Source organism: Myotis nattereri (genome assembly GCF_964212035.1).
Source record: "Myotis nattereri genome assembly, chromosome: 5".
Lineage (NCBI taxonomy): Eukaryota > Metazoa > Chordata > Mammalia > Chiroptera > Vespertilionidae > Myotis > Myotis nattereri.
The window spans coordinates 84,055,192-84,081,835 of NC_138080.1; the positions used below are offsets into that span (position 1 = coordinate 84,055,192).

The window sequence follows — 26,644 nt, forward strand, 5'->3', positions numbered from 1 at the left end:
TAGAAAGTGAAATCTCTCCATCTTTCATGTGGGCTTGACTTTCCTAATCTCTGTTGCTTCTCTTTTCTATGTATCTCCATCTTCTGGACATACATAGCAGTCTGAAGCTATTCCTAACTTTGAAAGCATCCCTGAGAGGGAGTCACATGCCAGGACTTCTCACTCATGGACAATCACAACAAAGTTGTAAGAATGAGAATAAGTGCTGGCAGGAGGGATGCATTATTAGAGATAAGTATAATACACACAACTGCTCCAATTTTGCTATAACAGTCTTCATTTCTTTCTCATGATTTTTCATTTTCTGTCCAATGCTGAGTACCAGCAAGTTCCATTATATAGGGTTTGGACTTCTGTACCACTCTCAGTTCCTCTCCAGGGGAGCAATCCTTACATGTGTCTTTGACTGGGCCTCCAGACAGTTCTCCCTCCTCCCCTTGGTTTCTGTTAACAAAAGGGGATGGTTTCCTTAGCCCTTTGAGGACTCTTTCTCATCAGCTATTACCATGACTGCTTTTCCTCCTCTCCTTTCCTCACATCCAACCAGAAAGTGCTTTGGCGGTTGTCAGACCTAATGTCCTTCAGAGAATGTCTGTCTTTAATTACTTTTCATTCTTTTTCCCCACTAACCTGAACACACACACACACACACACACACACACACACACACACACACTGTTGCTTTAAATAGTTGTTTCCTAGCCCCCTCTGTCTGGATGATTAATTTTTTTGGTCATTGCTGTAATTGAAATGCCCACATTTCAATTTCTGCTGCGTGCGCTATCAAGCATTTAACTGGGCAGAACAGAGAGAGAAGCTGGAGGGGAGGTGATCATGAAGCATAAAAGCTTTTTATTTTCATAATGGCTTGGAGCGTGCCCTTTCTAAAAGGGGGGAAAGCAGCTACCATGGCAACAGGTTCTAGCTTGGGGAGACTCTAGTGGCGCTGGTAGTACAGGAGTCTGGAGAGTGGGGAACAATAACCAGGAGCAGCAGTAGCCTCCAGCAGGCTTCCATCTAGTGATTACCACCATTTTTCATAATTGAGACTGTATTTCATATATAGATGGATAGATTGGTGGTGCATTTGCTTCTGAGTGGCATAGAGAGCTGTGAGACAACAGAACCAGGAGTCAGGGACACAGCAGCCTTTAAGCCCTTCTCTGTTCCTAACAGAGAACAGGTGTCTGGGTGGGGACACTGCTCTGCTCCCGTATGGACACAGTCCTTTCCCGCCCTTGCCAGCCTTCATCTTCCCCCTCCTCTTTCCTTCCCCCACCTCAGGCCTGGTGCTCCCTTCTGCTAAAGGCCAGTCTGCTGATTGAGAATTATCAGAGTATGAATTATCTCCAGTTAGGTCTTTCTAAAAATGCCACTTCAGTCACTTTCAGAGGTTTAACTTCTCTGAACCTCAGCATTGGCCCTCAAACATGCAGAAAAAGTGTACGTTTTTGAACTGTTTTTTGAGCAAGTACTATCACAGGGATTTTTTTCTCTCTCTCAACTCAGAATGCTGATCCTAACAAAGCTTTCATGCTTAGCTCTGCTCACCGCTCACTTCCTGCTGGACTTAAATGGCAAGATCTGCAACGTCAGTTCAGTAGTCAAAGCCGTTTCCAAAAGGAGAAACAAAACAAAGTCCACACAAGTGCACATCCCAGAGTGGCTGCAGAGCACTCTAGACAGAGAGAAAAATCTATGAGGAAGAGCTCTCAGACAATAAATAAGAGCCCAACACTCATGGCCCACAATTCAAAATTGGTCTTCAGGGCCTGGCGGCCCGGTTACAATCTGTGCCTTTTGTATCGCCCACCCGGGCTCCAGGGAAACACTGTTTCAGTGCACAGCTAATGGAATGCCAAAGCAGAAAGCTTCATTTCTCAGCAAGACCTGCTTCACTGATAGCATTCTCTGTGTGTACCTATCAATCTGCCTCTTGGAGGCTTCTCTTAAATTCCTTCTCTTCCTTTTCCTCCTCCTCCTCATCATTCCACTTTGCACAGCACTGAATCATTTTCAGAATTTTTTCACCCCTCTTCCTCACTTTGTCTTCACACCCTCCCGATGAAGTAGATCAGGAAGGAACTATGATCCTTTTTTGCCTCTGTGGCAGCCACAAACATTGATGTGATGCCACAGTCACTGGGATAGGTAGGAAATACTGAGCTCAGAGGAGCTATTAACCTGAGGCTCAAATCCTTTCATGTACCTCGGCCTTCAACCTGAAAATAACCCTAACACATATTTAGTGAGCATCGTTCCTGCTAGTGCTGGGCATGCACTGGTGAACAGGGCTTACAGACCAGATGAGGGGGATATGAGCATTATTTCCCTCCCAGCTGTCTTTATCTGTAGATCTAGGTAGACACCAGTGCACTGCGGCACCAAATGCTGAGTCAGGGAACTTCACTCTTACCTGGCTTCATAGAGAGGGATTTGATTATCTCAATAATATTGTTCTTCCCCATTAAATTTTATAAAAGATATATGGATTTATAAATGTATAGGAATACTTAAATAGGTGTAGAGCTGTATTTATTTTTAAAAATATAGAAGTTAGGTGTTATCCTTGTCTGGTATGTCTTATTATTTACCTGTTACTTTTGATCTGCTTTACTGGAAACTAATTTTTATGTCTGGGCCCTTAATAAAGTCATTGGATCAATAAACAGTTGGGAAAAGTTCAATATCATCACTAATCTAAGAAGTGCAACTTCAGATGAGAGAGGCACAATATTTTTAATACTTACTAAAATTTTCAAAGTAATAAAACCTTAGGGCTCAGAGAAACAGGCATGCTAACACATCCCAGGTGGGATAAAAATTGATATAGCTCTCCCAGGTAACAGTTTGGTAATATGTATTAAAAATATTTATATCCTTTCATCCAGAAATTCCATTTATGTGAATTCTAGAGAACGAAAAATGTACAAAAGCATTTATGTACATATAAGTTCATTTAAATGTTATTGAAAACAAAATATTGAAAACAATCTGAATGTTCAGTAATGGGGGATTTCTTAAATAAAGGAATATCCATAGAGTAAAATCCTATATAATCTTAAATATGTTGAATAAGACAATGGATATTTGAAAAGTTCATATAAGGTAGTAAAAACAGGTTATAAAACTAGGGACATGCAGTGTGATTCCAGGTACTTGCGCACAGTAGGACATACCTAGTACAGTAGGTCCTCGGGTTATATCAGAGATCTGTTCCTACGGGGCAATGTAAGGCGATTTTCGCCGTAAGTCGGAACCCACCTACACAAACACCTACGTCACTCACAGGGAGCACATACACAGCAGTAATGAAGTCAAACAGTAAAAAAAAAAAAAAAAAAAAAATTAAAAGAAAGGTAACAATTCCTGACTTTTACTTGTGGTAAATAAATAATAAAAAACATAAAGCACATATGTACATAGGTCGAAATGATGGAACTTTTTTTTTTTTTAATAAATAAATGGGAGATGGCAAGGTAACCATGAAATGACGTACATCGAGTCTAACATGACCTGAGGACTTTGTGTATATCTTAAAACTGGATAAAATGTAGTTATTTCTGATTGGTGAAGTTATGGGTGATTTTTATTTTCTTCGTGCTTTTCTATCTTTTTCAGTTATACCACAATAGATGCTTTTCACTTAGAATACAAAAAGATAAAAGAGGAAACATATTTTAGTGTGTTTTTTCTAATGCTAGCACCAAAAGAAATAATAAAGGATAACAATTTAGACATAGCCACTATTCTAAGGATCAAACTGACATCTGATGACATTTACTGAGTCTGTCTTAAGAAAGATAGATGTATTTTATTTTATTTCGGCACACTTGTGTGTGTGCTGGGGGCAGGGGAGTCATATATATATATATATATATATATATATATATATATATATATATATATATATATTGTTTTTTTAAGGGAATGTACACTCAGGTGGAGGTGTGTGTGTGTGTGTGTGAGAGAGAGAGAGAGAGAGAGAGAGAGAGAGAGAAAGAGAGAGAGAGAGAGAGAGAGAGAGAGAGAGAGATCCTGGCAGAGTGTTGGTCCTTGTGGGAGTTGCATAAATCTGCATGTCCAAAGACACTATCTGTGCTTGGCTGACCAGTATGGGTCCCACCGCAGCCTTGTGGTGGCCATGTGCTCTTTCATCTGATGCTCGAAGTACAACTGCAGGCTTCTTGTCTTCAGTGGGTCGGGAGTCTGAAGAATTTTCAGCTGTACTAGGGTTATATGAAACAGTGAAGTATAGAATTGGTGCACTGATTATTTCTTGAAGCTACTTGTTATTTGTTGTTGTTTTTTAAGCATCAGTTTTTACCTTTGAATACCAATTCATGGAGAAGACTCATTTTGGTGAGTTCAGGTAGAAGTGATTTTCTGACATTTTTATAGTGAACTCTGTGAAGCCTGACCTTTTATGGAGTAGCAGGACTCCCTGAACCTTGCTTTTTTTCTTCCCTCAAGTTTTCCAAACACAAGCAATCTTTTGCAAGGGCTACTCTCTTGTTTGTTTCCCACCTTTTTTAATGATTACTTAGCTTTTTATATAACCCAACCAAATGCTGACACATGTCAACAGGATTGTGGCATGGTTATTTCCTTCCTTCTATGTGCATTTCTGGAAGGTGGCCTTCTCTTTGCAAGACTGAGCAGTAGATCTGTTAGTGAATGACACATTTTCAGGAGGAGCCACTTCCTAGCTGGATTGAGGCCACAGAGATGGACGGGACGGGGGCAGCAGCCAGAAGCTACAGGGCGTTCTCCTCATTGTGTGGGAAACCAGAGGAGTGGCAAGGATTCCAGTGCTTCCAATTGTATTAAACAGCTGTTGACACAGACTTCAGAATTCCTGTGGAAAGGGAAGTGAACTCTGGAATATAACTTTTAAAGAAGGCTCGGGCAGGCATCACTGATGTTTGTGGTTGAAGATACCACTTCTTATTGCCTATGTGTTTGTGTGAACGATCCCATCTTCTCCTGATCTGTAGACTTTTAGCTATACCCTTTGATGAGTGGACTCAGCCCATATAACACCTCCTTGGAGAGGCCTTCCCAGCCTACCTACGGTGGCCCTCCTTACCAGTTTTTATCACATGCTTCTGTTTTATTTTCCGTTGCCACTTTCACAGTCTGACATTCTTACTGATGTATTTGTGCATTATCTGTCTTCCCAACTGGAATGTAATACCAGTATGTTGCAAGTGGGGATCTTGCCAGTCGGCTTCACTGCTGCATCCCAGTGCTTAGTAGGGGGCATGGTGTCTCGTGGCTGTTGGATCAGTGTTGGGTACGAGCAGACATGGTATTTTAGGAACATGTAGAAGACGGCTAGGGTAGTGGGAGCTGTGAGTGAGGGCAGAATGGCATGATAGGAGGGTGGAGAGGTAGGCAGGATTTGCTCATGGGAGCCAGGGCGAGGAGTTTGTAGTAATTTAAGGATTTGATGTTCATTACATTGTTTTGTCTCTGTGTTTCATCGCTATCCAGATTGGTTTGCTAAAGTTGGTTACTGATGGCTTTCCTATTGGGAACCAGATACCATTGTGTCTTCGAAGGGCTTTTTCAGCTGACCTTACATTTCTCTTCCCCTTCTCCACTGCTCTCAGCTTGGCACTCTTCACCTGCCTTGCCTGATGAGCCAGCAAAGCAAGATGGCCACAGCTGCCGTGTCACACTTTGATGTCTGTGCAATTGACAGCATTCCAGAGCTTTGTCATGAAACACTTTGACTTCTCCATTGAAAAGTATTGGGTTTGGGCTTTGTTTATGACTCTCCCTGAGAGCCTGAATGGCAGGTAGATCAGGAGCCCAGATCTTAACTTCACTGTTTTGAATCATATGGTGTCTCTCTTACGAGACGCTATCTGCTGGTCCCCACCTAATGTTACGTTGGTTTTTTCACATTGGCCCTCTAGTTCCTGTTAGTTGACACTGTGCTTTGTTTTTATAATTTGCTTCCAAGGTAGCAGAATTCAAGTTTCCAGTTCTGTGCTTCCTGTGAGGAGAAAAAAATCAGGTTTTGCTTTGCATATGTTGAAATAGTAACTGTATTGGCATAATTCCCTGATGAATCTATTTTTGTAACTAAGGCAATAAATACTACTACAGAAGGATGTGTGTGTTTTCTAACATGTACCACTATATATAAACACAATTATTTTATATGTACAAACAAGTAAGATGAGCCCTTTTTTTCACTTGGGCTTGAACTCACATTGAAAATTTCTTTATTTCTTTATTTTTTAAATATATATTTTATTGATTTTTTTACAGAGAGGAAGGAAGAGGGATAGAGAGTTAGAAACATCAATGAGAGAGAAACATCGATCAGCTGCCTCCAGCACACTCCCTACTGGGGATGTGCCCACAACCCAGGTACATGCCCTTGACCGGAATCGAAACCGGGACCCTTCAGTCCACAGGCCGACGCTCTATCCACTGAGCCAAACCAGTTATGGCTCACATTGAAAATTTAGGAGAGAATTTCGTGCAGCAAGGAGCTAGGGGATGCTAGCATAGAGCCTCAACAGTAGGGAAATTATTAAAGTATAATTCACTCAGGTATTTTTTTTTCTAACTTTTATGGGCTGTGAAAAGTGTATTGTCTTTTTTAAAGAATTCTATTCTTTAGCACCAGATATACAAACATCTAAGATGTTGATGTGCTATTCAAATAATTCTTCTTGGATGTTAGATATCTAGAATTTCATATTTCATTGTTAGTACTGGTTTGTCTCCAGAACATGTCCATGGGATGTCAGCTCCTGTACATGAGAGCCATGACTTTTTCAAGACACCTTAAGATAATTGTTTTTGTCCATTAATGGAATATCCACATATAATTCAAAATTTCTGTGTTATCACATGTAGGCTTATAAATGCTCATCATTTTGGTACATTGGCCCATGAATTAAAGCTAGTTTTCTTTTTTCAATCTCAGCTTCTCAATTTGTTTCAGACTCGTGGCAAGGAATGTAATTTTCTCTGTTTCCTTTTTAGGGTGAAAGTACACAACTTTTCAAAAATATGCAAGTCAACTGGGTTATTTTCCTTATTTTTAAAAAAATCTCTATGAAAGGAGATAGATTACCCAGGGTACATGAGCGTGCATGTTTCTCTGTCTCTTAACAATCTGTGAATCTCTCTCAGTAACATTTCCCATTATCCTGACTATGGATTTGGAATCTTGATTCTCCATCCAGAAAGGATTATGGTCATTTCCACTGAAGCAGAAATGAGGTTATTTGCATTTCATGGGAAGTGAGGAGCTCCGACTGCTCAGTCTCGGAGCCTCTGTTCTTGTTTGAGCTAAGCCACATGGCGAAGGGCCAATCCCTTAACCTTGATTTAGCTCCTTTGTCCCTGTTCTTTCATCTGTAAAATGGAACTAGTCTCTGGATCTGACTTCAGAACACTGCTATTTATTTTTACTAATGAAAGGTTGTTAATATGGTGGAATTCAAGGGGCTCTACCAATGTTTACTTGATGTATTTAATATTGGCACTGTTGGTAGGTAACTGGTAACCAGCACCTAGAGGCTGTTAGTGTAGGTCTCCAGTTAAGCTTTGGCTAAGCATTCTGTTCTTCCACTGAGCTTCCCAGGGGAGGTCAGCACGATGACTAAGGGAAAAATGGGGAACAGTTTCAGAGACCTGCCATGTTGCCACACACATAGGTACAAAGGCATGGTGCCTGGCACCTTTTAGTGCTTAAATCAATATGAACAGTGTTGTATTCTGGTTTTTACATGTCTTGAATTCACTCAGTGTGTTCTATGTTAGATTGTAAAGTTCTTATACCTCTCTTTGAAAGTTAAGGAACCCATGAAATTTGTCATTTAAGTCCTAGTAGCTGAGACCTTGCCGAGTCTACAGAGAGGGGTAGTTAATACTATGTCATCCCTCTGATTAGAATTTTCTCATTGGTTTTCATCTCATTCAGTAGAGAATGAAGCTCTCACAATCCTACCATATTGGCCACCCCAAGTCTGTTAACTGTGTGACTTTTGGTACTTTTGCATGCTTACCCTGAGGCAGGTACATTGGCTTTCATTGGGTGTTGCCAACATGCCACAGATGTTCCTGTTCTTTTGTAGCTCTTTTCCCAGAGATAAACATTGCTGGCTTCCTTCCCTCCTACAGGTGGTTAGTACATGCCTCAGTGACGCCTTCCCTCACCACCCTGTGCTCCCTTTCCACCATATATTTGATTTGCTTACTGTCTGTCCTAACCCAAAAGGATGTAGGCTCCCTAAAACAGGGAATTCCCGGCATGTCTCTTGTTCACTGCTATGGCCCCAGAATTTAAAGCAGTCTCTGGCAGATAAAAGGGTACTCGAATATTTGGTAATTGAAAAATAGATGCTGTGCAATTGGCCTCTGTGCTGGATCACCTTGCACATCCTTCCTTAGGTAGAAAGCCGTAAGGCAACTTCTCCACACCTGCCTTTTTGGGCGGTGTCAGCCTAAAGGTGTTAGGCTGAGCTATTGAAGGAAGTACAGCACTTGGTGACATCAGGTTACCATACCCATATGCAACGTTTAAACCTCCTCTAGTTATGCTCTGGCCTCTCTCTAGGTTTGAGAACATAAGCTTCAAAATAAATAAATCAGTTATAACTTATCATCACCAATAATAAATCTATAAAAGGACTTTTAAAAAAACTTTTAAAACTCTAAAATGTTTTGAGAATGATGATTGGTCTTCAGATGGTTTGTTATAATCTGAAATTGTTGAGTCATTTTCTAAGAAGAAGGTTCCTTGGGCCCCTTCTCTGCATTTCTTTTGTATGTGAGTTGTTTTTCCCCATCCAGGGTTGTGAATTGGGTCCAAGAATACAGCTACAGGCTAGAGCCTGAGCTTACCAGGACCAGGGATGGGAAAGCTAATTAATTTACACCTAGATCGAACGGATGTGCCATCCATGTGCATAAGTCAATTCAAATAACAAGTAATCGAGACAGTGGAGGACAAATAGAATTCAGGTTGGCTTGGTGTTAGTCTCTAAGTGACTGTGACTAATTTAGGAAAAGTAGGCAGCTTAGCAGCAAAAGTATAATTCTTCGTGTTAATGAAACCTGGCCTTTTCCAGAGGGGTTCCAATAATTCCCATGACACAGATTAGTTTTCTACCAGCACAACAGCTTTATACTGTTAGTGGTCAGAGATGAACCTAATATCTTTGTTTGCTTCCAAAACATCCTTTTAAAAATAATCAGGTTCTCCTTTACTCATGATTTCTTTAAGGTTAGACTACATAGAGAAGAAGAGAGACAACTGAGAAAAAATGGCAGCATATATACTGTATACATTATATCTCGTGTGTGTGTATGCATATGCATTTATGCCCAAACACACAAACACACTGCATTGAATCAGAGCATTTAAGAGCTGCAACTGTGGAATCAGGTGGCAAACTGCCTGGCTTTATATTCCAGCTTGACTACTCATTCAATATGTGACCCTGGACAAATTTCTGAATTTCCTGGGCCTTGGCTCCTGCAGTGGCAAAGTAATGAAACTTACATCATAGGGTTATTTTAAAGATCAAATGAGATAATCGATTGGAGTGCTTACTGCCTGACTCACAGTAAGTGCTCGGTGGATGTCAGTTACTGTTATTAGTGATGACAATCTTAATAATAATCAAAGGCAGGCAGGAAATAAAGAGATTTCAGAAACGGATAGGAAAAAATAAAGACATGGGAGACACTACCCTTGAAGGTTTAAGTATTTTGGAAGGAGACAGGTATAATATTGTGATCTTAGGCTATATTATGTAATGTATATTAGTTAATGCCTGTAATGATAATAATCAGACTCTGTCAATATTTTATGGCTTTTTACCTTCCAGATTTAGCAGTGTGGCCAAGGAGAGCCACCTGGTTTGTTATATCTCATCAGTGTCAGGGTGAGCTGCTAGGCCTCTCCCCCAACCACTGTCCCCAGTTTGGCAAAGGCTCTAAGACACCAGTAGGTTCCATGAACATTCAAATCAGGCATTTAGTGGCAGTTGAGCCTTGATACCCTTAGAGCAGGGGTGGGGAATGTCCAGTCCAAGGGCTGTATAAGGCTTGAGAAATCATTTGGCCTGGCCTTGCCAAGGCATTAGGAGTGAGTTCATTAAATGTTTGACCAAATATAGCAGGCTAATTTTTAAGTTGATAATTTTGTATGGCTCGTGAACAATGTTATAAATATCCAAATGGCTCTTGGCAGAAAAAAGGTTCCCCTGCCTTAGAGGAAGGTGCACATATTCTGATATGGACAAAACTCTGCCAGACTTTGGGGATGGGGCAGGGAGGGAGGCTAACATCATCCCTGTCCTCTCAGAACTTCTAGTAATAAGTGGGCAAGACAGGCAGTGACAGTGCCATGAGTAATGACATAATTCAGTAAGTGCTAGGAAAGAAAATTGGGGAATTGGAATTATAGCGAGAGACTTGACCTAGGGTGGCGGGTTGAGAAAAACCTCTCTGAAGAAGTGAGAGTGATAAGTAAGGGAAATCCAGAGAGAGAGGGGCTGCAGTGGGAAGGTGGGGGCAGGGGAATCAACATTTTGAAGGAAGGCACCCAGGCTAAAGAGACTTTTACTTTTAGCCCCAAAATCAGCGAGCAAAGGGAAGCATGGTGGAGAAGGGCCTGAAGAGGTCAGCTGGATCATGCAGGACCTTGTTGGCCATGTCAGTGGTTTTCAATATGAATTTAAAAACAGTCAGAAGCTTTGGTGGGCTTTAAAGTGGAAGTGTCCTTGGATTGGAGGAGACCAGAGTGGAAATAGAACAGGCTATACACTCATATTTTATAGCATTCTCTGCTTTAGACCTCAAGCGTTATACAGACATATCTTGACTTTGCTGTCTTCACCCAAATTTCTTCTTCTTCTCTTTTTTTTAATCTGGCATGGTTTCCATTTGGTCCCTTTTGTTTTCTTTTAATTTGCTCTTTTCTCTTGATATTTGAGTGTTCACTTTTTCATTATTAAGAAGCAGCTCTCTGGCCGTGCCAGCCAAGTACAAATGGAATGTCATCATATTTGAGGAGCATTTCATCATGTTCATGATTCTGTCAAGCCTGTAGCCGTTTTCAGTACAGGGAGGGAGAAGAAATGGCATTTAGTCTAGTATCAATCTCATAGGCATAAATGCTTTCTTCTCTCTCTCTCTCTCTCTCTCTCTCTCTCTCTCTCTCTCTCCCCCCCCCCAACCCCCTCCCTCCCTCCCTCCCTCCATCCCTCCCTCTCTCTCTCTCTCTCTCTTTCTTCCAATTTAGTAATTTGGGCAGTGAGTGAGGGAGCAGCATGTTTTTTTTCTGTGAAAAACTGCCACTCCCCCCCCCCCCGCACACTAATCTGGAAAGTACATGCTTAACATGTAACTGTTTTGTCTATTCATGTTTGAGAAAAAAGAGGGACCCTGTAGCCTAGGCCTAACTGACCCTTTGTCAGGAGTGAACTGCAGAACTCCATGGTGGTCTGGGCTCTGCAGCTCCGCCCTGTTCCCCTCCTGCCTCTGCCCTTCATTAGCTATGTGACCTCGGGCAAATTACTTAATGTCTCAGTGCTCACCTGTAAAATGGAGTCTTCCCTGCCTGCCTCAAAGGGTTCTCTTGAAGATTCCACTATGTAAAGGTATCCTTCATGAGCACGCAGTTATTCAAACCTTCAGGTCTGGCTTCTCTGTGGATAACCATTCCCAGAAGGATGTTGAATATGGTTGGTGAGCGTGACCCCAGTCTGTACACAGCACAGTTTATTTTAAACTCTCATTCTGGTGCCAGCCATTGGGGCAGCCCAGCAAGGCTATATTTATGACTCTGATGGGTTTCCTTGGCATAGGCCTCCTCAGCACCATCCTGACTGCTACTGCCTCACCAAGTCCAGATGGGGTCCAGGTAACACACACACACACACACACACACACACACACACACACACGCACACTCTCTGACTTATTAGAAAACACACAGGCAGTGGTGGTGGGATTCCCCCTGCCACTCCTCATTAAATACTGAGGATGCATTTAAAGATGGTGAAAGTAACCACATTAGCAACCCAGGAAACTAAACTTGCCTGGTTACCCACAAAAAGGTGTAGTTCCAGCAGCAGCATTTCTAGCGAATCCTTCTCAGCCACAGAGCTTGGAGCGTCTCTACCCCAGAGAGGGTAGTAGAGAGCAGAGTGATATTTACTGCATCTGTGTGCCCACCCACTCAACCGCTTTCAGAATTGGTCACATGGGGCCTACCCAGGACCTGCCTGTGTGCTGCAGAGGATGCATCCCAGGACCATGGTCGTGAGAATGGAGCAGTCGGTGTAGAAATGCCCCATGCAATTGACTCTGAACATAATCATGTAGAGGGGAGACACTGTGTCAAAAGAGTATGTGGAGCTGGGCTTTGCAGGGAGGTGGGCTTTGGATGGTGAGGGGAGGATTTGCTGGCAGGCCTGGGGCTAGTTGGTGCCCTGAAGGCAGAGTGAGTGTGGTGGGTTTGCTGTAGCTTCTTGTGAGGCCTTCAGCCTGTCGTGGGAGAGGTGATTATAAGGAAATGATGGAAAATAAATAATACTAACTTTTGAACTTTTTAAAATATAGATTTGGGGTATTTCATAAATTTAGAAAAGAAAGAATACCAAGAAGCAAAGTACAGATAAGTAGGGTAATGGAAGCCCTTCAAATATAACTGGAGGAGGTCGGCTTCCTTGCCCCAGGCAGAAGCAGAACACAAGAGGTTTCTGGACAGGATATTAATGACATCACCAATTAACAGTGTTGCTTTAATTTGGCACTTGCTGCCTTGTTGCTACTTCTATCACTATCATTACCACTATGTTGACCACCACTGTGAACAATTATTGTCATTTATTACCAGGCCGGCATGACTCAGTGGTTGAGTGTCGACCTATGAACCAGGAGGTCATGGTTCAATTTCCAGTCAGGGCACATGCCCAGTATGGGGCTTGCAGGAGGCATCTGATCAATGGTTTTCTCTCATCACCGATATTTCTATCTCTCTCTCTCCCTCTTTCTTCCTCTCTGAAATCAATAAAAACATATTTTTTAAAAATAGCTGTCATTTATTAAGCCATTGTTTCATGCCAAAAAGTTTACTCACCTAATCTTACTTAACACTTATAAATCAGGAGCAATACTAACTACCTCATAAAGGTAGTCTAATATTGCTCCTGATTTACAAGTGAAGAAATGAGGTTAGAGATGCCAAGTGACTTAACTACTCTTGTTACCCAGCTAGGAATATCTACTTAATTCTAACCACTGTGTTATACTATCTCTCTTAGCCCCTTTTCCGCCCCCCTAAACCTCCACATATTTGTAAACTGGAGACAATTTTTGTGTTCTGTATACCTAGAATAGTGCTTTTCAAAGTAGTGGGTTGTGAAATCAATTTATTAGGTTAAAAAAGGGTAGAAAATATCAGAATTTATCACATTTACTGTTCCTAAAACTTTGGTGTGGTGTGTGTGTACTAGTATGTATGGATGGATGGATGTTACATGGGAAAATATATTTTATGAGAAAAAATATTACATGGGAAAATAATTTCCAACCATGAGTCATTGTCAGAAAGTTTGAGAGCTACTGTTCTAGAGTTTTTTGAGGTCAAATAAATGTAAAATATTGTTGCAAAGCTCCTTGTAAACTCTAAAATACCCTAGAAGTCTAACTTATCATTCTTATTTAACACTGGGAACTGACACAAACAGATCAGGCATGGCAGATAAGTGTTGCTATGCTGTTCCTCCACCCATTTCATTCATTGCAGATAGTGCTAATCTGTCACCACACCTGTGTCCAGTGGAACCAGGACTCACCTTTGCCATACCTCATCAGAGCGCTCCAGGGCTTAACATGAAAAGATTTGTAAACCCAGCAATAGGCTTATGATTGCTGGAGTATACCAGGACCAGGCTGTGGCTATGAAGTACTGTTTAGAGTTTACCAAGCTCTGGCTCTCATTTACTGCTAGGAAAACAGATGCCATTCCTATGACAGTATGGGGGTCTCTGCATTACAAGCCCAGAAGGGTTTGGCTACTGTCTACTCCCCTCATAACACTCTCCACCATCATCCATCATCCTCATCTGGAAGCAATTTACCTCCCTTTGCCTCTCAAAGGACATCAGTTACATCCAGAATCCTCATCCATTTCCCCTGGAAACAAGGGTGGCAAGAGGCCCTTCTTGCCAAAGCCAATTTCTTGGGACCTGCTTTTTCCTCATTAATTGCAATTCCTGAGGGAACTGCAGGGAACATGGGGTGCAAATTCCCCAACAAGATTCGTAAAGGCATGTCCCTCCGGTGATGTACTGCTTCGCAGCTGATACAGCAAACTCTTATTGGTCACAAAAGGAGCCGGCTTTCACCCAGGTTAAAATAGAATGGAAACTATTTCTCTGCAAACTGCAAAGGAAGCCTTTGGCATTGGCAGCTCTCTCAGAAGGCACCACAAAGGGATCCATGTGGGCCTAGGGATCTAAAAGACATGTCAAAGACTCCTTCAATGGAATGTGCAAGGCACAAGAAACTTTTGCATGTCGATTTTAGGTCAAGACTCAACATGACATTCTCGACTGTGGGAGAAAGTACTCAAGCAGCTCAGTTACCAGCCCAGAAAGCAGGCTCTCGGTGTTTTATAGACCTTGCTAATGAATGAGTCCCGTGGCCTCTGCTGGACCGGGCTTCTCAGTCCTTTGCCATCCTGCCTCCCACACCTCTGCACATTTGTCAAGCTGTAATGGATGGCTGGTGCCAACAGAGGCTGAGGTCTAGGCCTTTCTGTCTGGGCTACATAGAGATCTCAAGCCATTAGTAATTCAATCTGGAGTAATGAACATAGCCATACCAATTTGTGAGTAGTAATAATCAAGTGACAGATCAATTCATTATGTCACTGTACCAGAAGATATGCTAGTCATAAAAAGTACAGCTCCCCTCCCCCCTCCAAAGTTTCATAAAACTTAGATCAATGTGTTTTTAAGTTCTAAAATAAAATGGATCATTAAAAAGGAAATGAATTATGTTGGGTAGCCTCAAGCCTATTTATATTCAGACTTGCTTATCCAGAATTACTGTGCCTTTCTTTCCAAATGTCTTTGGGCATTGAGGCCTGCACATCTGAGTAATTGCTACTTATTAATTAAACCTGAGAAATGGAACACAGCTCCAGGCTTTGAAAGGGGGGTTGGGATAGTTGAAATACATTCTCCCCAAAATCATCAGTAATAATTTGAGTTTTTATGAGTAAATAGCTGCCTTGAGAATAATTGTTTTATGTCTACTGAGAAGCTTCCATCATCTTTTAACACCTCAGTGAACATTGTTGTGCTTCTCCTGGGCCAGGCATTGTGCTTAGCACAGGTGGTACCACCTAAAATAAGCACAGTCTCTATCCTAAGACAGCAGTAGAGACATCAATAGCATGTAATAAATACAGGATTGTGACAACACTTCTGCCTTCACTGAGGGGTGAAAGATTAAGGAAATACTAGACAGAGACTGCATCAAAAAATAAAATAAAATACCTAGAAATACATTTAACCAAGGATGTAAAAGACCTGTACTCTGAAAATTATAAGACATTGAAGAAAAAAAAATGGAAGAAGATACAAGTAACTGAAGCATATGCCACTCATGGATAGGATGAATTAACATCATTAAAATGTCCATACCCAAAGCAATATATAGAGTCAATGAAATTCCTATCAAGATATCAATGGTGTATTTCACAGAACTAGGACAAATATTCCAAAAATTTATACGGAACCCCCACATAGCCACAGCAATCTTGGGAAAGAAGAACAAAGTTGGAGGAATCATACTACCTGATATCAAACTATACTACAAGGCAATAGGAATAGAAGCATCATGGTACTGGCATAAAAACAGACATATGATCAATGGAACAGAGTAGAGAGTCTAGAAATAAACTCATGCCTTTATCTTCAATTAATATTTGACAAAGATGGCAAAAGTATACAATGGATGTAGATAACCTATTCAACAAGTGGTGTTGGGAAAATTGGACAGATCCACGCAAACAAAATGAAAGTAGACCACCTCCTTGGACCATACACAAGAATAAACTAAAAATGGATTAAAGATTTAAATCTTAGATTCAAAACTATAAAAACCCTAGAAGAAAATATAGGCAGTAAAATCTCAGACATTTCTTATAGCAGTGTTTTTTGTTTTGTTTTGTTTCTGATATATAGCCTTGGGAGAGAAACAAAAGAAAAAAACAAATGGAACTGTATCAAACTAAAAAGTTTTTGCACAGCAAAGGAAACCATCAACAACATGAAAACATAATCCACTGAATGGAAGAACATATTTGCCAATGACACATCTGATAAAGGGTTAATATCCAAAATTTATAAAGAACTTATACAATTCAACACCAAAAAACAAAACAAAACACAAAAACAATCCAGTTTAAAAATGGGTAAAGGATCTACATAGACACTTCTCCAGATATGACATACAGATGGCCATAGACATATGAAAAGATGCTCGATGTCAGTAAACATCAGAGAGATGCAAATAAAACCACATGAGATATCACCTCACACCTATTAGAAGGGCTGTCATCAATACATCAACAAACAAATGTTGGCCAGGATGTGGAGAAAAGGGAACCCTTATGCACTGTTAGTGGAAATACAGATTGGAGAAAAAACCCAACCCATAGACACAGACAACAGTATGGTGATTACCAGAGGGAAATGGGGTTGAGAGGAGATAGAAGAGAGTATGGGGAGATAAATGGTGATGGAAGGAGACTTGACTTGGGGTGGTGAACACATAATATAATATACAGATGATGTATTATAGAATTGTATACCTGAAACCTATATAACTTTATTAACTAATGCCACCCCAATAAATTTAATTAAAATAGGGGGGAAAAAACCCGATGAGGAACCCAAAGCTTGGACATACTGAGCCTCTTGCCCAGACACCCAGAGCTGGAAAGTGGCAGAGGTGACTTGGGAAAAAGTGTACTGTTTCTTAAGTTTGGCCTTCATATTCAAAACAGTAGAACCCACTATCAACACTCAAATAATAGAAGCATTGCTAAACACATTACGCATTACATACACTTTGTCATTGTGTTCTCTCCCCACAATCCAAGGAGGTGTGAGGCCATTGCAGCTTTCAGCCGAGGAATGATGTAAATAGAGCTGACTTCTGGACAGTGCCTAGTGGTAGCAGGCGGAATAAAGCGGAACCTAGAAATTCTAGTCAGGGAGCCTAGTTATGAGGCTATTGCTTGAGTTGGAGTGCTGAGAAGCATGGTGGTGAAGAATGATCATCATCCAAACCATGTATTTTTATATTGGTCTGCAATTTAAAAGTGCCTTCATACATATATAACTTGTTGATTCATTTGCACAAAGGACTTTTGTGACAAGAGGGGTAGGTCTATTGACTTAACTCCTTTGGGAGGGGAACTATAAGGGCATGGAATTCACTTCTGCACCCAGGAGCTGATGTTGAAAGCAATGGTCATTACTGCAGCTTTTAAATATGCATACTTGCTGATGGACTGAGGCACAGAAGCAAAGTCTTTTCCCCCCTTGCCAGGTAAGAACTTGACCATCTGCATTAAGGCTTTCAGACTAGAAATGTGATGCAGTTCTTGGTAGAATAGAAAACTTCAGGAACATAAAGAATGTTTGTAAAATATTCTTATGTGGACCAGGATATGAGTGGCAAATCACCTTCCTGCAGGTGTTGCTTAGCAATCAAAAAGCAGCTTATATTTCTAATTGAGTTGTTCATAGACTTGACCCCTCTCCCCGCCATGACCCTTTCAGAGGTGGAAGTTTTTAGGAAATTACTTTCAGCCCTAGAAAAGTATAGCAAAGTACACATCTGCTGATAAAATTGGTTGAGTTACTATTTCAGTAAAGGCTCAGTTTCAAAACCTACACTTAGGTCAGTAGAACAGTTTTTTCTCCCACAAAATAGAAGTATACAAGCGAAACAGTGCCGGCATTTACAGAATTGTGTTAAAAAACAAAACAAAAAACACTCACTATAAATAGCCCTGAGTGCTATGGAGGTATGTCTGTGCAAACTGACTTCTCTGCCCAATTTCCCTCTCGTTTCTCATAATGAATAGTTTCCTTCTTCTAACAGGTGATTTAGAGAAGCCCCTAATATTTTCTTAACAATAGTGAATGGCTTTAACTTTTGACTTACTTGTCGCTTATAGGTAATTTGTATATTTTTATACTCAGGGCTAGCAAATGGACAATTAAGTTTTATGGCTAGGTAATGGTGGCCTAGTTGTGGAGTGCAGATACATGTTTTGTGTAGCTGCTTATCCAAAAATATGCGTATGTGTTTAGCAAATTACTCAGACCCAGCTACTGTTGACCCTGTGTATTCCTTACCCTTTGAGTATAAATGACAATATAAACACAGCCATATACATAGATCTACAGTAGGGTTTTTTTTATCCTGTTTATTCCACATGTTTCATTTAATATAAGCCACATGTTTCATGGGATGGGGCTTTAATACTCTGAGCCTAAAGTGCTTAATTTCCTGACTTCTTTTTGAGTATCCAGAGCTGCCCATTTTGAAAATTACGTCTATTTTGTGCCTATGTTTGCAAATGTATTAAAACCATCAAGAGTTTTTATATTTGAGCTAGAGAAAATGCTACTGATTACAGTGGTTTAAGCAGCAGCCAAGTATAGAAATTGTAACTAAGCGGAATTAGCAGGTACCTGGATTTGCAGAACAGTGATTTGGATGTACAAAGGTTCATATTTTGGAAGGCAGTTGCTTTGGTCTGTTGGTTGTTTAGGCAAAATGGAAATGATAATATGAAATAGCTAAATAACGTGGATACTGAAGATTTCTGAAGCTTTGCTAGATGAAACTATGAGTAGAAAAGTCTGTCTTTGAATTCCAAAGATATTAGGAGGTATCCCAAGGTCTGGTTTCTTCTAGATGAGAAGTTGAAAAATAGGAAAGGTAGAGGGAAGTCAGCTGTTTATTTGTATACTATTTCTCTCATCTGTGCCTTTTCTTTTCCTTTTTCCCAGTGTTGCTAACAACCACAAGCAAAATTTGATGACAGTGGCGAACCTTGGCGTGGTGTTTGGACCCACCCTGCTTCGGCCTCAGGAAGAAACAGTAGCCGCCATCATGGATATCAAATTTCAGAACATTGTCATTGAGATCCTGATCGAAAACCATGATAAGGTGATATAAGTATAATTGGGCACTGAAGAATTTGCCTTGGGGGAGGCTGAGTTGGAACTGGCATTCAGAGTTGACTGGTGTTCACATTGCTAATGAGAACTGTGATGATGATGATGAAGTTGCTGGTAGTGGCAGTGATGGCAGCAATGATAATCTCAGGATGGCAGCTGCAACAACAGTAGTTATGGTGGCGACAGCATTTGTCCTGTAGTGGGAACGGTGCTGAGTCCTTTACATATGTTGCCTTTTTACCCTTACAACAATCCAGTGAAGAAGGTGCTAGTCTAAGTCTCATTTTGAAGATTTCCTTTGCCCATTTTTTTTTTTACTTGGTTGTCCTCATATGAGTTTATAATAGTTACTATAAGTGACATTAAACTATTTTCATTAGTGTTGCAAATATTTTTCCTAATCTGAAGTTTGCCTTTCAGTTATATAAATGGTGTATTATTTCTATATATGCGTATGCATGTTTGTGTGCGTGTGTGTGTGTGTGTGTGTGTGCATGTGTGTGTGTGGTCTGTCTTTTCCTTTAGGACATTTTGGTCTTTCTTAAGAAGACCTCCCTCACTCCACAGAGTTGTCCTCATAACACTGGGGTAGGGGCATGATGCTTCACTCATCTGTCCCCCGCAGCTATGCATGGCAGATCCCTAGGTAGCTTCTCAGAAGCTGCAGGGTCCCCTGGGGCACCATTTGACAGCCACAGCTCTGGTGTCAAATAAAAAATGTGCTCCTTCTAAGTAAATCTTTACCTAGAATGGTGAATTAATTTTGCTAGATAACCTGCCAAATAAATCGAGACCACTCACCACCGCCTACACTAATAACACTCTAACGTTAGCGACCATCGTCTCGTGTCTGGATTTTTATTAGAGCCTCCTTGTTTGCTTCCCTCCTCTTACCCTTGGCTTGTCTATTCTGATATCAGCCACCAGAGTGAGATTTGTTTAAATTTAAGTGAAATCAAATCAGTTGTCTGTTAAGAACCCTTTAGGGGCTTTCCATGTCACTGAGTGAAAGCTAGAGCCCTTACAAGAGCCTGGAAGGTCCCACATGGTCTCTGCTTTCCCTGCTATTACTGCCTCATCTCATTTCCTACCTGGGCTGCCTTGCTGTTCCCCACACCCGGCACCCCCTCCTACCTTAAGGCCTTTGCAGTTGCTATTTCCAGGCCCGAAACACTCTTCCTTCATATAACTACACGGCATGTTTCCTCACCTCTTTCAAGCCTTCTAAGTGAGTCCCATCTAGATTTCTGTATTTAAAATTGCAAGCAGTCCCAGCCTCACTCACGCCCTCCCCTTGATCCTGATTTCTCTCTCTTTCTCCATAGCACCTACCACTTCCTAGCATACTGTATAATTTACTTACTGATTTGATCTGTTGCCTTTGCGACCTCCACGAGAATGTATGCTTCATGAAAGCAGAAACTCTAGTCAGTTTTGTTCACTGCTTGGTTCCCAGGTTCTCAGTAGGCACCCAGCACATATATTGTGAATGGGCTCTTATGGTAGCTGGCCTCCAAATAGTTCTCAGGGACCCTGGTCTCCTGATATTCACTCCATTGTGTAGTCCCCTTCAAGGGGAATAAGAGATTCCAATATTGATCCCAGTGTGATCAATAGGAATAGTGATCCCACTGTGATCAGTAAGGTTTTGCAAAAGTAATGGAGTGTGACTTTGGAGACTAGTCATAAAAGACCTTGTAACATTTGCCTTGGTTTCTGGACGGGCTCACTGAGCGGGAAGCAAGCTACTGTGTTGTAAAGGCAGCCCCACAGCCCTGTGGGGAGGAAACCGGCTTCCTGCCAGCAACCAGACCAACTTGCCAGACACGTGAGTGAGCTGCTTTAGGAGTGGATCCTGCAACCCTGATCAAACCTTCAGATGATGCAGCCCTGACTGACATCTTCAGGGCAACCTCGTAAGAGACCCTGAGTCAGAACTACCGTGCTAAGCCTCTCCTGAGTTCTTAACCCACAGAAGCAGGGAGTAAGTAGGTTTTAAGCAACTTATGACGTTTTTTGGTCATAAGTTGTTATAGAGCATTAATAACTACTAAAGAACCTCTGATGTAAACTTTCACAAGTAGTGAGGGTATTCTGCAAAGTTGTGTAAGCAGCACGGCCTCCCTCTCCCATGGTTAATAAAGAGATACAGAAATCAAATGACTTTTTTGAAGAGATTATCTTCTTTTTATCCAAAATTTTGGGCCTCCTTCCAACCACCTCCTTCAAATATAATAAATCAGGTATGGGAGAAGTTTGTTATGTCTGATAAAAATGAACTTGTATAGAGGGGAGATAATCGAACTGCAGTTAATAATATGGTTTCTAAAGACAAAGCGCTTGGATTAAAATATGCTACCTCTTACTCGCCGTGTGACCTTGAACAAATATGCTTCCTCTTACTCCTCTGCTTAACCTCTCTAGGCTTATTTTAAAAAATACTTTCAGTATAGTCTAACTGCTGTAACAAACAACCCCAAAATATCAGTAAAAGTTGATCTCTTGCTCACATAGCAGTTCACTGCAGGCATCTTGTATAGTGAGTGATTCAGTAACCCAGGTCCCTCCCATCGTGTAGCTCTGCCTCTGCTCTGCAGATCACTGCAATAGGCAGCTGGGGGAAGCATGAGAGAACATAGGAGATTGGGTAAGTTTATATGGGCCAAGCCTAGATGATGCTTTCCATATTTTCTTCTGCATTCCATTGGCCAGAATTCACATGGCCACATCTAATTGCAAGGGAGGCTGGGAAAGCAGCCCAACCATATACTCAGAGAAGAGGGAAGCAAGTTTGGTGACCATCTAGCTAGTGTGCCACAGTCCTTCCATTGGTTTTAAGATGATTTATTAAAGGATTTAACCAAGAATCTGGTGGGTAGTAAGGTCCAGTAGGTATAAACCACTGTTTTTAGCAGTCTCAATAGAATCCTCTGAAAATAGAGCTCAAGTCCATCCCTGGATGTCACATGTGCCCTTCTCCCAAAATAGTGCATTTTATAACTTAATCTTTTCTTAAATAAAATAATATTAAGTGGTAAAGAGTAAGCAATTTGATTATGTTTCATGTCCCTAAAAGGAAAAAAAAAAAGCTTATAGCAGGAAGTATCTCATGGTGTTTGAACTGTAGCTGTTTTTTAGGGTCCTTAGGCCTTCAAACCAGAAAACATATTTGAAAGCACGACAGAAAAAAGCACCGGATATTGCTAATAACAGTATTGAAACTTGTGTAGACAAGCAGCTATCCTGCCTTGAGCACAAAATCTAGAAATAGAAATGAAATGTGAAATGCATGGCCAGACCTGCAAGTATATGGGCAAGAACTGGTGAGGAGACTCATCTAGTTGGCTGAATTGTACATTTTGTGACTCTCTGCTGTGGACTTGTGAGGTGCATTTTAAGAGGATTGCAGTGCTTAGTTCTATGTTCTTTTGCATTAGTTAAGCCAGAGAGTGGGATGAATCACAGTGAGGTCCATGTTCCTGTGGGAGCTGATGAAGGAGTGTGAGGGAGAACATTCCTGGGTGAAGGCTGTACCAGAGTGTATGTCCCCAGTCCTGAGGGAGCTAATATACGCCCTTAATAGAGGTTTTTACTTTCAGACCCATGATGTATATGTGCATTATTCAAGGGAGAACATCCTTAATATTCAGGTTTGCCTTCCTGGTAAAAACAACTTAGAGTAAGGCAGCTTGGCTCCTTTTTAAATGTATCTTCAGGCCTGGTATGGTATAAAGTGAGCAGCTGCTGCCTTGGCCTCCTTTGGAAGCCTTGATGTTTACCTCACAGGAATCCTAAGCATCCATGGCCATACTCTGGCCTCTGACTTTCTGGAGACAAGGCTTTGAATCTCCTGCCAATAAAACTGAACTTCAGCCATCAAATCCAGAGAATTTTTATGTCCTTCTATGAACATTGTCAGAGACTTTAATTTATATGTAATTCATACCATTTAAATCTTAGATAACAATATTTAATAAGCATTCCCTTGGCCTTGGCCATAACATACATTCACAAAGGTTCTGGAGTGACTAATTTTCCAACCGTAGTGTCAGAAGTTGGCCAAAATCCTGAAACCACACTTGAAGAAATGCTTTTCAACAGCACTTTTTCATCCCTTCCCCCAACAAGAAGCGTATGATAGCATATGCCCTCTTGCTTGAAACAAGCCCTAATATAGATATTAAGTGATATCCGCCATAGTTACTGGCATAATATTCTCTCATTAAGTAAGACTAGTTTACATACGATATTTGCTTTTGTGCCTTGGAATAAAATTGGGAGGGATCCAAGAATAAGTAGAAAACAGTAGTAAAAGAGAATGTAGAAACCCAGACATGTAGGCACGGGAGAGGGAGATGGAGAGGGAGAGAATTATAAGATGCCTATTTCAGTTGTCCATCACTACATAACAAATCATGTCCAAGACTGTGACTTAAAACAGTAGTGATTTTTTCTCCCCCTGACAATTCTGAGAGGGCTTAGGTGTGCCCATATGGTATCAGCTGGGATTGTTTGACTGAGACTAGAGGATCCAGGATGCCTTACTCCACATGTCCGGGACCTTGGTAGTGGCTCTTGGCTGGGACATCTTGATCCTCCTCCACAGAGCCTCTCTTCTCCCCGTGTGATCTCTCATTGTGCAGTAGTCTAGGCCAAACTTCCAAGAGAGCAAGCAAACACAGAAGGGGCAAGTCTTATCAAAGCCTGAGCCTAGAACAGAGTGTTACTTCAGTCACTTCGACATTTTAAAAAGAGGGCCAGGGGATACATGCTAGCTAGAAAATTCAGATTATTTACTTGCTAAAATATTTTTTTAAGAGAAGGAAAAGGGCTTGTATTTTAACAACTAAAGCATATAGTATTCTCTTTCCCTCCCTCCATCCCTCCTTCCCACTTTACTCTCCCCTCTTGTTTACTAAGGACTAACACTGGACATTTAGCTCCAAGGGTTAGAAATGAGGATGTGCCTAGGATGAGTTATGTTGTCACTGGCACATCCTATACATCCTCCAGACAGCACATGCTCTGTGTCCAGAAACATCCCCTTCTGAGCATGTCTTTTCACAGAGAACCCACCTGCATCTCCTTTCTTGGAGCCTTATTGGTGTGTTTCACACAGACCTTCAGTGAGGTCACATTCAGCACACTAACTACATGCCCTGTCAGTAATGCTCAGAAATCATCCTTCACCTCCCCAACTGACCAGGCAAGGGGTGCAATGTATGGAACAATTGTAGGAAATACTAGTAAATGCCCCAGTGTAAGCAGAGGCACAGAGGAAAACGCCAGGAGATAGGACATTATATTTGGGGCTCATGATGCTTTTTCTTTTTGCATGTTGGTAGTACATCCTGATTTATTTACTTAGTTGAAGATAATGGATATTTTTAATATACACAGACTAGAAGTAATACTATTCATGACAGTAATGGCTAACTTTTACTGATAGCTTATTGTTCTCAAGATATTGTGCTAAGCAGCTTTATATCCATATCATTTCATTTTCATAGCAACACTGTAAAGTCAATATTTTTATCTCTATTTTACAAATTGTGAACCTGAAGTACAGAGAGTTTAAAAAACAGCTTGTTAGGAGAGAAACAAGGAACTGCTTTAACAGGCCAAGCTATTAAAATCTATTTTAGTTCATCTCTACTTAATACAATAAATGTTTATTGAACATCCACTCTTGGTCAAATATAAATAAGATGAAACCTTTTTCTCCAAGGGTCTCATGTTTTATCAGGGTATAACTAGCCATAATACAGGGTGCTAAGTGACATTCAGTAAGATGAATAAAGTATATGGCACCCTGAGGAGAAATATTTAATTCTGCTTGTGTGGACTCTGACACACAAAAAGACATTTTCTAGGCAGAGAAAGAGTGGCCACAGGAACCGTCCTGAGGAACATTAGTCAGTTAATCAACATGCATCAGTTTGTGTGTATTAAAACGATGTGGCTATGAAAGAACTGTAGGTTATATGTTAACAAGGAGTGGGAGGTAATGCCAGGCAGCTGGATTTAGCCGTTTGTCAAGGATCTTGAAAGCTAGGAAGTGGGAGCCTGAAAAATGAGAGCTGTCAGAGGTTTCCAAGTAGAGGAGATGATTACATCAGCATTTTAGAAAGACATCCTAGGGATCTGAACAGATTGGCTCTGATCCTTGAGATCAAAATCACTCCTTGACTCAATAAATAGCAAACAATACAGTTGACCATACTGTTGTAAACTTGTGGCTATATATAAGATGCCTTACTCAGAGAGTATAACCTTTGACCTATAGCCTTTACTTAATTTAGGGCAGAGGTAGATCCGAATGGTTCTCCTGGCCAGACTGCCCAAAGGAAAATACCAGGTCATGGCATCATTTCCCATCAGTGACTCCTATCTGGGACTGTACTTGGATTATATGAGAGCTCTATACTGGTGGTCAGGATTCAGAGTTGAAAGTTCAAAGTGCAAAGATTTTGGCTGTTTCCATGCTTGTTTTAAGGTAATGATCAATCATTGAAAATTTCTCTTTCTGTATGGACAACTTTGTCTTAAAAAATCAAGTAGGCCAAATACTTGGACTTATAGTGGAAGTTACCAATATTTATATTCTTCTAGTTAAGATTTTTTAAAAAAATATTGAATGCTATATTGCCCAATATACCCAAAGCCCAGAGATGCTGCTATTTCTTGAAAGCTTTTCCTTTTATAATAGTAATCTTGCCAGGGATTCTGAAAAATTTAGATGTCTAGGAAGAACAAGAAAACAAATGGCCTCTTTTCAAAGTTTTGGTGAAACATAAAATCTCAGGTTAATATATGTGTGAATCTCTTACATCTTCCTGTTAAATGCCACCATATCATAGTACGATTGGACCCACTTGTTTTGTAACAGTTCACAATACTTCTTTTGACTGTGATACTCAAAAGGATTTCTGCACATGAAGCAAGATACAGTATTCTTACGTGCCCACATACCATATGCTTTTATCAGTATGGTCCCTTTAATGCCTATTGGTGTTTTACAAAATAAATTATCATGATCTTTTCCCAGTCTAACCCTTTGCTTTGGAAGGGCTAGGGTTGTTGATCTTTGAGCTGTTAATTCTTAGAAATGCCCAAAGATCAGTGCCTCTTTAAAACATGTTAACTTTTAATCTTATATATCAAGAAGACCTAACAACTATGGAACACCCCACTTAACACTTAGGATAAGCACCAAATCCTAAACAACCTTGCATTCCCAATCAAATGGTAGTATTTTTCAATGCAATTGTTGTGATAGAGTTGATTGGGGCTCACCAGACTTCCTTGATCTGTTGGCAGTACTGAAATCCATTTCACAAGTGCTGTAGTTTATGTACAAAATGTACATCAATTAATAAAATGCA

At 40.8% G+C, this 26,644-nt stretch overlaps 1 protein-coding gene across 3 annotated transcripts in view; it reads left to right on the plus strand.

The window, feature by feature from the left end:
* ARHGAP26 (Rho GTPase activating protein 26) overlaps nt 1–26,644 on the plus strand; it is a 413,435-nt gene that overhangs the window by 289,088 nt on the left and 97,703 nt on the right. For all 3 annotated transcript variants that reach the window (XM_081091772.1, XM_081091773.1, XM_081091774.1), the window contains exon 18: nt 19,089–19,248. In XM_081091772.1, coding sequence (XP_080947898.1) covers nt 19,089–19,248 — 160 coding nt within the window. The remainder of the gene's footprint in view (nt 1–19,088; nt 19,249–26,644) is intronic.